Source organism: Chenopodium album, chromosome 2 (assembly GCF_948465745.1).
Source record: "Chenopodium album chromosome 2, dcCheAlbu1.1, whole genome shotgun sequence".
Classification (NCBI taxonomy): domain Eukaryota; kingdom Viridiplantae; phylum Streptophyta; class Magnoliopsida; order Caryophyllales; family Amaranthaceae; genus Chenopodium; species Chenopodium album.
In genome coordinates, this window is record NC_137835.1 from 81,246,192 (window position 1) to 81,263,278 (window position 17,087).

The 17,087-nt window shown below is 34.6% G+C and overlaps 1 protein-coding gene across 1 annotated transcript in view; it reads right to left on the bottom strand.

Annotated features, from left to right (window-relative positions):
- The window catches only part of LOC145603050 (serine/threonine-protein kinase ATM-like), a 48,504-nt gene extending 31,417 nt beyond the window's left edge, over positions 1–17,087 (bottom strand). Inside the window, exons 1-23 of the mRNA XM_081659182.1 lie at positions 16,896–17,087; positions 16,685–16,793; positions 16,442–16,585; positions 15,187–15,348; positions 14,884–15,082; positions 14,623–14,776; positions 14,357–14,529; positions 13,789–13,876; positions 12,807–12,910; positions 11,395–11,493; positions 9,803–9,859; positions 9,542–9,626; positions 8,416–8,490; positions 7,940–7,981; positions 7,740–7,810; positions 7,048–7,096; positions 5,847–5,918; positions 5,524–5,685; positions 5,051–5,140; positions 4,008–4,192; positions 2,285–2,885; positions 2,105–2,176; positions 1,703–1,867 (exon numbers count right to left, since the gene is read on the bottom strand). Coding sequence (XP_081515308.1) covers positions 1,703–1,867; positions 2,105–2,176; positions 2,285–2,885; positions 4,008–4,192; positions 5,051–5,140; positions 5,524–5,685; positions 5,847–5,918; positions 7,048–7,096; positions 7,740–7,810; positions 7,940–7,981; positions 8,416–8,490; positions 9,542–9,626; positions 9,803–9,859; positions 11,395–11,493; positions 12,807–12,910; positions 13,789–13,876; positions 14,357–14,529; positions 14,623–14,776; positions 14,884–15,082; positions 15,187–15,348; positions 16,442–16,585; positions 16,685–16,793; positions 16,896–16,970 — 3,033 coding nt within the window. The 5' untranslated portion in view covers positions 16,971–17,087. The remainder of the gene's footprint in view (positions 1–1,702; positions 1,868–2,104; positions 2,177–2,284; positions 2,886–4,007; positions 4,193–5,050; positions 5,141–5,523; positions 5,686–5,846; positions 5,919–7,047; positions 7,097–7,739; positions 7,811–7,939; positions 7,982–8,415; positions 8,491–9,541; positions 9,627–9,802; positions 9,860–11,394; positions 11,494–12,806; positions 12,911–13,788; positions 13,877–14,356; positions 14,530–14,622; positions 14,777–14,883; positions 15,083–15,186; positions 15,349–16,441; positions 16,586–16,684; positions 16,794–16,895) is intronic.

The following is a 17,087-nucleotide window of genomic DNA, read 5'->3' on the forward strand; positions in this document are numbered from 1 at the left end:
TATGAATATCATGATTTGGAAACCTTTTGTTCAGCAATCAAGCTTCCTCCGTTGTTTTTAAATTGCAATGCTGGAAATTTTACACTACTCAAACAAACTCCTTTGACCATCTTTTGTGAATAATAAGTTTGAAAAAGCATAGTCACGTAGAGTCTAGTTAAATTCATCTCGATATATATGTATATGTTATTAGTTTTTATAATTTTTTCTGAAGCGTAATGACAAATGCTCATGGTATAAAGTGTACATTAGCAAGCGTGACAAACCCAATGTTGAAATGATAAAAGTACGAAGGAAGTACATTTAAATTCAATTTAGCAAGCTCTTGTTTGGTTTATCAATTTGCATCACATATCACATAATAGAGTAAATCCATGAATTATAATGGATCATCCCTAAAACACAATGACTGAAAAAAAATTATTTGATCTAGCTTAACAAAGCCCCACTCCACCCCAACTCTATACATGCTCTCCAACTCTTCTCCACCATTTCACTTTCCTCATATTTAAACCAATAACCACAGGTACTGAGTGCTGATCCACTCCCTATCTAAGTGTAACTGCTTAACCAAATACCTTCCCCCAACACAACCCACTACGATGAGTATTCTTAAAAAGAAGAGGTTCAGTTTTGGTAGAAGGGTTAGATCTCTAATAAATCATTAGTTCTCTTCAATTTTCTGTATCAAGCATAAAGGTTTTACAAACTAAAACTCAAGAAAATTAGCACAACCAAGTTGCAAACCCCTGGAACTCTACCAAAGCAATGTGGCTAAGTCAAACAATGATACCAATTGTAACATCCAACCACTTCAGCAACCCACTTTGAGTAATAAACACCTAATGGGCAGTTGAGCATTTGGGAACATAGACTAAACCCCTTGAGTTCAAAAGGAGCCCGCTTTGTTATTTTGGTTAAAGGGTTGAACCACTATAAACAATCACTCATTCAGTTCCCTCCCCCCTATCCTCCAATGCAGAAATCAGAAAGTCATAAAAGCATGAGTAGGGGTAAGTCATGCAGAGGCAATTTGGAGGAGAACGAGAAGTAATAAATCATGTGGAGGCAAGGAGAGAGAAAGAAGAGAAGTGATGTATTATTTAGAAGCGAAGTCTGAGGAGTAGTAAAGAGGTGATGTTGGAGGAGGAAAAGAACTGAGGTGTTCCCACACTAACAAAAATGGCATTTTTTTCCATGTAATCTCCTGAGTAAACTTAAAAAACCTACCTGCTAAAATAAGTTTATGCCCAAGACTTCAGAAGATGAATCAAATTCAGAAAAAAAACAGCAACTATCAGTGAACAGCATACCAAGCAATTTTGAGGAAAAAAAAAGAGCTGCCAACCATTCAGGAGCTGATAAATAACAAAGCAATAAAGAGCAGCTCAGCTAGATCCCCCACTACAGCAGAAGGGCAGAACTGAATTTGAACAAGAATATGAAATTACACCATCCTGATGTAGTCCCATGGAGCTCTGTACATTTTCTACCCATTTAATCCCAAAACAAAAGAACATTTTAAGGGAAAAAAATTACTAAAACGACATAAATGGATATTTTGCTGCATCCTCAAGAAAATTTAACAAAACAAAGGGATTAGGACAAAGACAAACATATCATCAAGCCAATAAGATTTCCACTGCCCAATGGGGGTTATCCAAGATTTGTTTACAGGCAAAGGATCAAATTTTATGAATACCTTCTCATCAAATCTTTCCTTCATAGACTGAAATCCATCTTCATCTTTCCCATTGGAACGCCAGTATAGCAAGGTTGCTAATAAGCAACATATTGTAGTTAGGACATCAACGCAAGGAAGCCTCAGGCTCAGTTTCAGCTCAAGGATTTCATCCACCAAGGCAACCTGACCCAAAAAGTTTGTAAAAAACAATAAGCGATCCTTCTCTCTCAAGATAAAGGTTGCACTTTCCACTTTCATAAAAAGTAATTACAATGTTTTCTAGTTCACAAACATTTTCCAGGAAGATATATACCATTTCAAAGTGGGATTCTTTATTTTGCAGACTAAGATATGAATGCACATATATTCTCTAATTTACAATGTATTGTTACAATAAAGATAATGAGGAGAATAGATTACCAAGTTAGTTAGCTTCGCCAAAGAAGACCAGTGAGGACTCTGGCAAAGGCTGTACAAAATCCTTTCACATACCTGCCCAAAACATAGAGAATAACAGGAATATTATTTTAGCATAGATCTTTAAGGGTTGAGGGAACTTTCCTCAAATTTTGAAATGAATACTGTGTAAAAACAAAATACCTTGGAATCTCTTTCGGAGCTTAGAATGTCAAACAAAATATCCCATGTAGCCATAGGCAAAACTGAGAAACAACTAGCCATTAACGATAATGTGTCCACTTTCAACTTTGATCCAGTAAGAAAATTTCCAGCCCCAGTCGTCCCATCAATAACAACATCACTAGACTCATCAGCCACATCCAACTCCATGTCTATTAGCCTGCTTTTGCTTCCCTCCAACGAAAAGGGTTTATCACCAGAGGAGCTAAAACTGGAAACCTCTGGGGAGACAGTCTCACCTTGTAGGTTTTGGTCACCATTAGAAAATTCTAGGTACAAATTAGAAAAGGCCTTTAATAGCCTTTCAATACAAAGAACAATTGAACTACGGAATACAGGATCAACTGCAATTTCTTTTCCAACATCGCTGAAAATTGGGCAGCTAAGAAAGCTCTTGAAGCAGACAACAGAAGAAGTTCCATCAAGACTGGGATTTGAACTCCAGAAACTATGAGTTTTGACATCCTTTACTGATCCTTGAACTATTGCAACAGCTGATTCAAGCAGATCTGACAGGCAGTTGCCAAGTTTTGCACGGAAAGAGGATATCTCGTCTTTTTGTCTGCATTAGTATATACCATCAAATTTACCCACAAATGAAGTAATTCCACATACGTTCAAAGAAAATGTAGTCAAAAACAAAAAATGACAATATTCAACAATAGATTTGGTAGAAAAGGAACAGCTTGAAAATAAATAGGAAGATCTAAGTGAATTTGAAACCTTTGGGCTATGCTGTATTACAATTACATAGCACCTAAATAGCTAACTCCTAGCAATATATGGAAATTTGTATGTTCTTACTTTTTTTTTTCCCCTTTTTACATGGGGAAAAATTACTAAAAACGTTTGGTTGTCAAAGATATCTGAGAACATGGAATAACAAAATTCAATTGAAATGTATCTACCGGTCACGCATGAACATATAATTCAAAGATTATGAGCATAGAGGTATAACCATAGGTATAATGAGAAATTATGCAACAGAACAGAATGCGCTTTACAATAAGAATGTCTAATTCAAAGAATCTGAATTCATAGTCTGAATGTATGGTAAAAACAACATGCAGGCATAAGGGGTCAGAACGTGCATTTTAATATTGTAAAAAAAAAAAAGAAAAAAAAATTACGTCCTTAATTCTTTAAATCCACACACAAAACTTGGACCATAAATATCTTGATTGTCTATCAAAATAATTACTATGTACAAAATTAGATATCTTATATATAGGCATTGAGTTTAATCCAACAACATTTCACAAAATAACATAGATTATATGTACCTCACACTTAAGTAAAAATATGTAGTTAAAGTTATAATAAAGCAAAAGTCAAATGCTGCAAACTATGAAGTGTGGAAATATAATTGTATATTATGAAGGTATGCTAAAAAAACCAAAGAGGTTTATAAAGAACATGTAGGCATACTAAAAAGAATATGCAAGGGATCCGGATATCCTAGGCCCACAATATAAGAATTGAATCTCAACAATATCTTATGTTAAAAAATGCACAACATGAAAAAGTAAAAAAGAAGAATTTGAAACACTTGGACTATGCCACATTACAATAACATCAAAAAGGAGATAAACAGCTGATTTTAACAACACGTGGAAATCTATTTCTAGAAATAGTAGAAGCGATCAAAAAGCGGTACACACTGTTAAGTAGGAGAGAGACTGACCTGGTTAAAACAGAGCCATAAAGGATATTAGACAATAGCGAGCAACGAAGAAAGATGTCAGACAGATTCTTTTCTGTCTTTTTATCCAGCAAATCATAAAGAATGCAGTTCTCCATCTCATTCAGCAATGGATCTCTTAGCTGACGTGGGAGGCGCACACCTCGAGAGTTACAAGATAATGGCACCTAAAAACAGAGAATCACTAATAAAATTACCTCTAGTGCACTTGTGTCAACTAAAACAGCCTAGTTCATTTAATAATGATACAATCACGTCCTTTTATCAGCCAGCTCCCATTAGTAAGTAAATCTTAACTCCCAACACCCCCTACTACACGATATTCTAAGAATTCAATTTTGTCCAATTTAACAGAGGAGTTCAATGGGTTACATTCAGTAAAACTTGCTGCAACAGCACTTTAAAGTTCAGACATCAAAATTTTGTGAAATTAGCCTAGCCAGACTATTTGAGTACATGTTGTACACGAACATTGTAATCTAAGTCCGAATCTTACTTTATAATATATAGGTGTATTAAAAGTAGGTGTTAAAAGGGTGCGCATAAAAACTTTCATGGGAATTGCTTGATTTCAAAAAAGATCTTTTAGCTTATCAAGCTATAATGGGACCTTTTGAAATATCTAGCATCAGCTTGGAAATTAGTAAAAATTTATGGAAATAGTCCAACCATTATCACTTAGGTAGCAGAACCAGCCGCTTACTGCAATGAATCACTAATGTTAGGCCGAACCCTACAAGAATTATAATTTTTCTGATCCATCTCACAGCCCATGCCACTAAGAAGTTTCTTAATATCTAAGTTAGTGTTTTAGATTAGAAATAGGACCCAAGTTGTATGGTGTTCGTGTTCCACTGTTGTGTTTTGTGAATCCAAATTATAGTTGAATTATGTTGAATATTTACAACAAAAAGTGACAAGGTCCTAGGGATCAACTGATCAATGCATATCAATCAGGCAAACCGCAAAGATTGTTTACGAACACATAGAGAACTCAAACAATAGCCAAAGTAAGATTCAGATACCTTGTCCTGGTGATCAAAATTGATTTCTGCAAGGGTATGTACAAAACAATCAAAATATTCATCAGATTCCTCATGCTTTTGTTGATCTCCCTACACAAATGATCATCATTCAAGGATCACTCAACAATTCAAATTAACTACTTGATCTTAAAAACCAATGGAATCCATCATAGCAACTTTTGAGATATTAATTGCCCAAACCAATGAAATTTTTTCAATATGTTCATCCCAGACAGATATGACAATGGTGACATGAAAACATACAGGAAAGAAGCTCCCATATATTATTTTATAGCACCAAAATCCTTCAACTATTTAGCATACCCAGCCAAGGGTGCATTTCACTTATTAAATTTTCAAAAAAAAAAGGTTGCAATCACATTTATTGAATGATAATATTTTGGGAGGAAGAATTTTCGAAATCAGTATCAGAAAAATTCAGTCAACTTTTCTTTCCGTAGATATACACTTACATAGATTACTCTAAGCCAGTCAACTTCCTTTCCAGCAGCTTCATCATCACAATAAGATGAAAACCCTCCACGATGATCCTTGATTATAGAAACTCCCACACATATTGCATACAGTGCTGCTGGCAATAATATAACCACATGCTCATCCAAAGTGAGAGTCTCCTGCATCTCAAGATAAATTAAAACTCCATTATAGCATATTCCAATAAATTTACGTGACAAAGTGTTTAGCACAATACAGTAATATGGAGTATAAAGATACTAATCAGATTGCTTATAATGATTCACACTCATTGAAGTTTAGCTACTATGATGTCACTAACCCTTGTGTTGATAATACTCATAACTCCTCTCAAAATATTTTGTCTGAGATATAAGTTGTCACGTAGATCACCCTGCAAAAAAAGATGACACATTACAAAATTCTCATGAGTCACCTTGTTACCACCAAAGTAATTTCAATGAAGCTTATTTGTAAGTAAATATTACTTTTGGTAACCATTGCAAGTTCTCTATCTCAATTACACAATAACAGCTGAGGTATGCATACAATATACTTCCTCTGTTCCACAAATATTGAAACAAGGATGAAATTACGCACCCTAAAACACATTTTATATGTTAAATATCTATAATTATATGAGTAAAAATTATAAAAAGTAGATATTGTGAAAGAATTTACGAGACAAATCTAACAAGACCCCACATGACTATATTTTACTTTACGTATAAATCATAATATGTGGTCAAACAAGCGCGATGAATAGTGTAAAAGTCCAGGTGTTGCAATATTACTAGAACAGAGGAGTATGAGTTAACACCCTAAAGAAGAGCACATCACCTCATTTTACACAGAACTATCCATGGTAGATCTTCTAGCAAATTGAAATTAGAAAGTGAAAACTGACAAATGTTGTTAGGCCCCGTTTGGTAGGGTGTAAAACATTTTCAGATGAAAATAATTTTTCATGGAAAACCTTTTACATTGGAAAATTCATTTTTATGAAGGTTTTTCGTTGTTTGGTTGCATGTAAAATGATTTTTCATTTTGAATATTTTTCATTGTTTAGTTGAACTGAAAATCAATTACTTCAATTGTGAAGGAAAATGTTTTCCCTCCACTTGTGATGGAAAATGTTTTCCTTCTAAATTGGGGGGAAAATGCTTTCAGTAAGGTGGAAAATGATTTTCCACCCCAAATTTTACATTTTAATGTTTACACCAAACCAACCAATGTAAAATGGGAAAACACTTTTGAGTGAAAATGTTTTACGCCCTACCAAACAGAGCCTTAATGTTGTAACCATCGCCAATACAAAAGATTTTAGAGCTTGCAATAGAATTCCAAACCCAGTGAAGGCATGACAAGATTAAAGTATGTTGACAAACAGAGAAGGGAATAGCAAAAGAGCATAATAAAACAGTTGCTGACAGATGCATGGCAATAATGCCCATATAAGAACATGTGAATCAGGAACAAAATACAACAATGAAAACATGGAGACTATTGGATAACAAGCTTACTTGAGAGCCTTTTCTGGAGAAATAACAAGAAATGAAGTACAGAGCAGACCTGTAGAAAAATTTAAATAATAAATAAATCTGCAAATAAGGTTGCATAGAAAGAAAAGGGCGGTGGGGGGAAGAGTGCAGCACAAAGATAAGCTATGTCTAATGTCTTTAATATATGCTTAATTGCTAATTTCTAAAGCCACTAATAACTTGCCACTAAACTACTCAGGACTAGGTTTTATACACTGACTTCACAATGTATTCACTTGATTCCTAAAAAAACACTCTCAACTTTATCTCTCAAAAGTTTTAATTTTTAATATAAATACATACTAAAAACAAAAGATAGATTAAAAGGAGACAAAAAGGAAAAAAGTGCACCAAGATTGAATTATGCCTGAAAGAGACAAGCCAGGGGGATCCCCATGAGTTTGACTCTAAGAAAGGCTAATTATTAAGGGTAGAGCCCCAATGACAACATTAGGCTAGCTTAAGTATGGAAGATGTTCCCTTCACAATCTGGTGGTGCACTAGGAAATAAAGAGCCAATGGATTATCAAGGGTAGAGCTCCCCATTGTCCAGGTTCAACACCCTTTTTATCAGCTTTTTCTATAGGAGTCAAGTAATTATACACTAATTCGTAGTAGATTAGCGGGTTGAGGGTAGCAGTGCAAAATCTTATTAAAAAGTAAAAAAAGCTTACGGAGATGAGATACATCTGAAGCATTGGAGGTCCCAAACATCCTGCGGTACTTCTGTCATATTCAGCATATCCTGGAAAATTGATAATTAGCAGCTTACTTAAATAGTTTAATTGCTGAGGTTATCTGATTTCCATTAACAACCAATAGCAGAATGCTGACTCTCAACAGTAATGTTAAGGTAATATGAATGCAGACACACATGTGAGACCAAATATCCAAGCAGTCTGAACGCAGCGTCTGCCTGCACATCATCAAAGTCGGTCCAGAAGGGGTTAGTGAAAGGGGTATTTATTTAAATGTTATAAAGAGCAATGCTAAAGAAACCAAGAGTTCTAATCTATAACATGTAAGAAAAAATAGTGACTTCCCTATAGACTACTGTAGAAGGGGGGAAAAAACAACTTATTGGTTCGTAACTTCAATAGGACTTTTGACAGCTAAGCTTTATCTTTTGCAGTGCACATTTAAGACTACTAAAAGTATAGAACGCGTTGTTTATAATAAAAGAAAGAAATTTGCTTCATCAGCATGCATTTAGTAACTATTCTAGCATAAATAACTGCACACCGGAATCATGTGTTTTCTATCTATACAAATTAGTTTTCTAATGAAATTAACCATAGAATTAAAGGTAACTGTGTAAAGTAGTCTGTTACATTACAAATTAGTACTTACAACAGAAGTGATGCTGCTGAGCTTTGGGAAACCATGAACAAGGCAGCTCCAAACTGTTTGCCAACCTCGGAAAATCTGCCAAATTGAATGCAACCAATATCACCATTTTCCAACAATGAATACAGACTAGATAATTGAAGTGAAATATTCGTATGAACTAAACTATGGCTTTAGTTTGAAATTTTCCAAAATCTCAGTGTCTTATATGAATTCAGAACTCACATTATAATATCACGGTAAAAACAGATAAAAGAAATGGCCACTCAGCTAATTTTGGTTAATAGCCTCATAGGTAAGCCAGCGTACAATGTTTGAACCTATCTCCTTTTGGAAAATAGTTTGTGGTTATAGCAAAGAATAAGAGAAAATACAACCAAAAGAAAAGAATTACTCACATAAGACACCTATCTACAAGTTCGCATATTTACTACGAAAAACTCCTAAAAGTCAAAGCTCTATGCTCCAGCAACACACATTAACCCAACTCATTTCCAATTGACATGCAACACAGCCGATCCATAGAAGCTAAACCAGAACCATCTTGAGGCTCTTTTTAGGACCCCAATGCATTCTTGTTGAGCAATAGATTATGTGGAAAATGAACTAATTATAAGCTAATCTAGAAGCAGGCCATCATCATTGAACCACTATAGAACAATCATCACTTTCATAGCAAGTATTAGATCCATTAGCATCTTTTTTTTTTCTCTTTTTTTCTTTTTTTGATCAAGATCGAAGAGCTTAGGGTTTATCAAGAAAATTTTCCCTTAATATTTCTGTTTTATTTATTTCACTTAGGGAGTTAGGGTTCTCAATGCGTTATGACCAAAGGACCATGTAGGCATGTAATGTAGCTCATACACAATACATCCCTTTGTCAAGCCCTATCTTCATTAAATATCTGATTAAAAAAAAGAATATATACATATCAAGGATTCACTTTCACATCTGACTTCTTACACCACAAGATTACGTATAATTATTTGTTGAAAAATTGGACGCGAAGAGGTAAGCCCTTATTTATTAAACAAAGGCTCTCTTTCGAACAGAGGAAAAGATAACTTATATGAGACTGAACCAGTTGATTATACCCAGAATCAGAATTGTTATCATAATAATAGTATACCTTGTTTGAGATTGAAGACGACTCCAGCAGGTCTTTCTCCACAGACACTAGGGGCAGAAGCACAATTGAGAGGTGATGTAAGCTCCTTCATGCATGGGATGAAAATTAAAGAAATTGTAATCAAACAAATAAAGAAGATATGTTGTGAAAATTGTAAAAAGACTTCTTAAATTTAAGCTAAGAAAGAGTTGACAGAAAGATTCCAGGTTGAAACTTGACAAGATCACAGAGCTAAATGATATTTTTTTATGTTCAGCATACCGTAGTGTCCACAGCAGACCATCATAAGAATGCTCCACATTAGCATCAGACAGGATTCTACAACATAGCACATGTAACAACGACCAGATAAACAAAGAATCAGTCAACACGTAAGGCAAAAAAAAATATTAAAAGGCCATTGACAACTGCAACTACTCAAGTTTATCCCTGAGATAAAAAGGCTAAATATTTGTTACCTTACCTTTAAATTACAATATAATGGCAACAAATCAAACATGAATACATCCATTCCATTGATTGGATCTTAGTGGACCAAGTAACTGCAGTTTTAACTCTAACCAACTAGCCCAAAAAAGACATTGAAAAGGCAATAATGTATTATTATTAATTTATTATGAACAGCATATAAAAGCACGCCTAGGCATGTTTCCTAGGAGAGGCGCATCAATGAGGCGCACATGAGGTGCGTACCTTAATCACTTATTCGCTCTAGCGCACAGCTTTTTTATACATTGATTACAATGATATTATATACGATGTATAATAACGAAAAGAAAATAGCTTCTACTAAGATACACCCCTTAGCCAATATTCTGATACAATGATTTGAAGAAAAATATAGAAGATAAATGAGAAGATGATTATTCAAAAAGAGAAAAGATACACCCAGGCATTTCAGAAGTTGGAACAAACAAGAATCAGGTTAAGTCTAACAGTACACAGCCAACCATTACAGAAAAAAAAAAAAAAAAAAAAAAAAAAAAAAAAAAATCAAGAGATTAAAAGGCATAGAGCTTGCTGAAGTCTACGACAAAACAAGTGCTCAAGATCTGGCAGCCAGCTTATTGCAATACATCAAATACAGCATTGGATAGGGAAAAGTAGAGGGAGAAATTCTATGTAGAAGACATGTCAGACTTTCAATATAAATACATACTTTTCGTACCTAAACTCATTTGCAAATTATACTTAATTCCTTTTTTAAGGTTTTCTCAAACTGTTTGGTGTTTTTAAGCACATGTTTTTCCTCTCTTTTTTATCTCCCCTAACCCCTTCTATAAAACTTTCTCGATTTTATTTAAAATATTCACTTTACTCCGCCCCATTTTTTGCTCGCTGTGTTATTTCTTGTTTTTTTCCTCTTTCATTGTATCTTTTTTCTGTCTTTATTACATTTTATGTGGACGGTTCCTTATGAAGATTCATGTTAGCCGACCCCATGTCACTTTGGGACAATGGCTTTGTTGTTGTTTCGAAGGTGGCTATGCAGGTGAAGAGAGGAATCTTGACAAATCCGCCTAGTGAAACCAGCAAGGGCTTAGTCTACCAACAACAATGCCAGTGGCTGACACTAACCCCAAAGTAGTGAAGTACCACATCAGAGAGCGTCAGCAAGAAGAAAAACAGGGTTGATGCCCTTGATGTGGAATTCTTATGCAGTCAATCTTCCATTTTTTCGTAACAAAGATTTGACCATTTCTAGGCAGGGCAGGGGGGTTCATAATTAAAAACCGTTGAATTACCCTGTCCAGTGATCCAGGTTATAAGTTCTCAAATGGGAGAGCAGGAGGGGGTAAGGAAGAGGGATGTATAAAGATCAAGAAAGAGAATCAAGAAGAAAAAAAATATACCTCTCCAAACTGGAGCATATGCCGTCAAACCAATATGCAAAAAGTTCCTTAGGTAAGCGAGATTGGTGACTGTGGCATAGATGACAAAAGACAGCATGCCTGTTGTAAATCCCCATTAGATATATGAATCTTATATATTCCAGATTGTACACTCAGTATATAAGAATCACAAGGAACCCATTACTCATCAAAACAAACATCATAAGCATATATTAGAAATCAAAAAATTTACAAACCTTCCTATTTCTTCAAATCTCTGCAATTAATTAGATTCATTAATAAAAGTTCACCCACCTTGACCCATGATTACCATAGATGGATCCGGCAATTGAATTGGTCATGTTGGATACAGAGACTAAAAACTGATTCAACTTTGGAACTGTTTCATTTATTTGGGTCCAAGTTATCAGATCACAAGTTAAAATGTGCTAGACCTTGAACTTGAACTTCCATATAAAATTAACTCTATAAGGTATAAGTATATTGAGCCATGTATTCTGGATCAGTAAAACAAGTCTTACAAAGTTCTTAATGTAGTAGGCAAAACTTTACTTAAAATAAGTCATAGTAAGAGGATATTCATTTTTTATATATACTAGTACAAAAATTTAACCAACAAGAATGTGTTATTAGGCTAGTATATAATTCCTTATTAACAACAAGCACAAAACGGAACTAAATCTAATCAAAACACGAAGCAAAGATAAACTTAGAAAATTTATTGCAACAAAATCACTTAAGTCAAAAATCATGAAATTAAAGGTCCTATGCAAAGAGATATTGCATGAACTAAACCCATGTCAACAAATTGCGATATAGAGAAAAACAAATGACTAAATTATGTTTCTGTAGCTTAAGTTGTAGAAAATTGACAAGATGGTAGTCATCTTTAAGTTGAATAACTTGAGTGGTCAATTAGTTATAGGTTCGTAACTATCATAGTCCCGTTATTTGTGCTCGAGTTTACTGAGTAAATGTAAGCTTAAGTAGACTATTTAATTATCTTGCGGAGAGAGAGCTTTAATTAACTCAAGACACTCTAGGATTTGTTTGATTCAACTTTTAATCAAAATAATTTTTTAACAGAACTGGGCCTTAAAAGGTAGCCCAACTGGCCAAACTTCAATAAATTTGCTATAGGGTAACATCAATCTTTTGACACTATTTACTTAAATATATGAATCAACATACGTAGTATGTAGTAAAGAGGGAGTAGATTTATAGGAGGTAACAACAACCACTTCCCCTGCATGTCATTGCTTTCAGTTATCAATTTACAAGTCAAATAGTCAACAACATAGCCCCGCGAAAAGAAAAAACAAATGTATTTATATCCCCAAAAGGCCACGTTAATATACATAATAACAATATTTACTCAATAAAGCATATATAAATTTAGCATTCAAGCTTACCACAGCCATTTTCCTCTTGTCAACTGTTCTTGCAAGTAGGCTGCAGCATTTTCCCTCCTTGCTCGTTTTTCAGCCACTGGTCTTTTAATTACACCAACACATGCCTGCAAAGAAGAGCAAACAAGATAGTACTGGCATGATTACAAGCCTGTCTCTACTCTCTAAGTGAATATTGAAAAAAATAGCAGGGATGAAAATGTCTATAAAATATTTTCTACTAGTCCAGTGAGGCAGCAATCAAATTAACATGATATAAGATATTTTTATTTTTTCCCTAAATCCATTGAAAGATGGGGATTTGTTGGGCTTCATTTCCTTCTAAATTGGCTCATTTGCTAGTTGCCTATGTAATTATGTATAGTTATGAAAGGAATAATGAGCAATTAATCCAAATCTTTGGAGATCAGCATGCCCAGCTACACTTTTAATTTTGTAACTAGGGAAAAATAAGGATTGTTTTTCTGTGATGTGATTTTTTGCAGGACAGAGTACTTTACCTTACTTGGCCAGGTTTAAACTTGGGCCTTTTCTAAGATGATGACTTGTGTGGTTGGTGCACTAATTTCAAATATTAGATTCTTTAAACAGGATACCTTGAGCCCTAAGGTTTACATTCTCCAAATACAAATTTCAGTAATGGGAAAAAAAAAAACTATAAATGATTTAAAGGTTCATCTCCCACGTCTCCCTAATACTCATCGATGAGTCTAAGCACAATGGAATGAGGCTGACAGCACTTGAACGACAGATTGACAATTACATAATTATGAATGAGGAAGAGTATAATGTCAATTTTCTCACTTCAAGAGAGACAGAGAGAGAGGGAATAATATTGTCCCTCAATATATACAGTGAAATTCATCAAAAGTTCTACCTTATCTAGAAACAATTTCTCGACATGATAGAATCATTTAAACAAGAAAAGTGGCAGCTATATCAATGCAGCGTAGTATGACAAATAAGAGAGCTTCAGGATAACTACCCTGTAGAAAACAAGTGCTGCTAGCTCCAGTAGACTACGATAAGAGCTAGCTAACATTCCGAACTTTTCATCTTTTGATGCGTCAGACCTGAGATTGACAATAAACCATTATTATTTTATTGCTAAATCAGCATTGTTTCTGTGGTTAGGTTGACAGATGATCAAATTTTTACTCCTGTTTCAAAAGAAAAGCAAACAATATTTTCTCAATTCTAATATCAATCCTAGATATAATACATGAGTGGGTATTTTTTCCAAGGTGAGTAAAAAAAATTGTTCTTTCCACGACAAAGAAGCCATGGAAAAGCAACAAGTGAGTCAAAATGTTACTTTAATATTTTGTTAGATAACATCTAGAGATTCTAGACAGTATCTAGTCAGAATTTTTCTGGAGGCTTTGCATGTCCATGGAAAATCCAGATATCAAGCTCCACTAAGAAATCTAATCGCCTCTAACAAACAAGACCATCTACCTCTTGATCTCTAACAAGCACTTCCATATACCTCAAAATACTAAAGCAACTAGAATCAAGAGGAGGAATAGGGACAGAAATTACTGAAATCTCACCGTGATGCAGAAACGCTGGGGATACTGTATTGATCTAGCTCCTTACTGAGTAGCTCTAAAAGTTGTTCTACTAAAGGGATGCCATCTTTATCTTTATTTTTATCTTTATCTTCTTCATCTTCATTAACTCTCATCAAATGTAGCTGTAACTTCATGTACAAAATAAACCCATCCTACAAAATAGATACAAATCTATTAGTTGAATTGGCAGATATAAGGAATCACATGTAAATGTTGCAGAGGGCATAAGTTAATTAGTTTGAGACCTTGAGATCACGATCAGCAATATGCCAATTATCAAATACAAATCGCTTCACAGACTTATGAACATCCAGGGACTGACGGCCTAGATTTGGACCATCTTTTAACAAATACGAATTCAGACACTCAATTAGCTTGCGTGAAATCCTCCCAACCTCCCTGCAAATTTCAGTTAAGGTAAAGGGCTACATTCTGGGAGACACTAGCAAAATAAGATAAAGCAACAAATACAATATGAAGCATTTTTGTAGGATTGAGTGATGTACCTCATTGATTTAAAGATCTCGATAAAGAACTCAACTACTTTTTCTCTTAGATGATCAGGAAAATCACCAGGAGGATTTTCAATTAGAGAATGGAGTGTCAAGATACAGCGAAAGACTTCTTCTTTGGGATTATTGGAATGACAAGAATCCTCCTCCATTACACTTGGTTCAACTTTTTCCATGTACAAACGCACAAGCCCTTCCAATATATAGTAGATAACAAAAATCACATACCCTAGAGAAACAAGGCCACATCTTTTTGAAGAGAGATACAGATGTCAAATAAGATACAAAGCAACTCACCAGAGTAGACACGATTCCTCATGTGAAAACAATATTCATGTACTGCCAGAATATGCCGCAGGATAATAGAGTATTCAGAGTGAAAGCTTGGAACATCTTTTAAAACATCCCAAATGTGATTATAGAGAGACTTCACAGCTGCAATAAGTGGCAGATTGTTTCCTAGCAAGAGTAGAAGCAAGTAAAAATTTTAATTATGCGTGTTTGTGAATAGGTGGAAAAAAAAAAGTATTAAACTAGACTATAATCCCCTTTTTTCTATATTTCTACTATTAAAAGTAAAGACCTGCATGTTTATATACATACATGCACACTAGAAATACATCCTAGAGTTATTGGTGTTCCTTATATATACTGCAAGTTTTTATACCATAAAAATAAAGAAAATTCTGTTATAAGAGACGGAAAAAAAAATGGAAATTGGTGAACTCTAATCATGCAATAGCATACATAATCACCATCCACCATGAACACACATCATTAGAAGCCTTCAGCATTCTGTGTCAGCTACTTCCAAACTGAATACACAATGATTGTCCCACCCGAAGAACACATAAATAAAATCTTGAAGAGGAACAAGTCCACAATTTTACTTCCACTGCAAAGCACCACATACATAGACTACTAACAAAATAAAAGTAGAGAAACATAGGTCAAGCCCTTGGACTAAGTTGTTCTGTAAAAGTAAATTTATCTCACATCCAAGGAGGCAAGGAATATGACAATTCTCCGCTTGCAATAAGTACCACAGTCATATAATATTATAAGGACAATTTTGCAAAGAATTCATCAAAATCTTAAAGCTATTTTCCACAATGGAAGCGTAAATACAGCATTATTTACTGGAGATAGAAAAATAAGAGGGAGCAAACGGTCAAATTTTGGAATCCCTCGGGAGTATGACAGTGACACTGTATATTTGATCATGCATAAAAAGACTAAAACAAAGTGAACAGCGCTTCATTTGTTGGTGCATATATTTTACAATTTCTACGCAATTACACACAATGAGTATCCAAAACAACAGATTAATTGCCTCTTTCTGTGTACCATGTCAATTGTCAAAGCTTACCATTGCTCCACACAATAAAACATAACTTCCTAACAATGTATAGGATGCATTAATGCAAGTATGCAATTCCAATAACCAACGGTCTATAATTCCAAAATTCACAAACATGATCGTAAATTCATAACATTTTAATGATACACTACAAAGATGATAGATATATTATACTTCCATCCATAATCTTACCATAACTCTTACTATCATGTGCCCGTTGCACAACAATCCGAAGAGTTTTAGCAAACATCACCTTCGGCAACCGCCTCTTACTCGCCAATATCTCTTTATTTGTACAATCAATCAGCAAAGTAACAAGAAACGGCCAAGTTTCAGCTGCATACACACCATTGAAATTCAAAACCGCTTAAAAAACCTTAAAACATTCAAAAATACGACACAACACGAACTCGAAAGACGAAACACGAGACTTACGGCCAGGAATTTCATCTGGTCTAAGCATCGCAGTCTTACGACTGAGAAATCGACAGAAATTAATCGACCTTTCGCCTGCTAACCACGTATTCAACAATTTCATCCCCTCCTAAAATCATCCGATCATCAAATTGAAATCAAAAAACATCAAATTGAAAGCATAATCAAACAATTATAAGCAAAATTCAACGAATAATTAGGTTTTACATACTTCTCGAATTTTTGTTTTATCGGAAGAGAGTTTGGAGACGATCTCATGTATGTCTCTTGAACTAACTGTCGCCATGGTTGCATCAATGGCGATTGAGAGGAGGAGGAAGAAGAAGAGAGTGGTTTGGTAACTGCAAAGAATGTATGGAAGATCGAGAAATGGCGGGAAATAGAAAGAAGGAAGAAAGGAAAG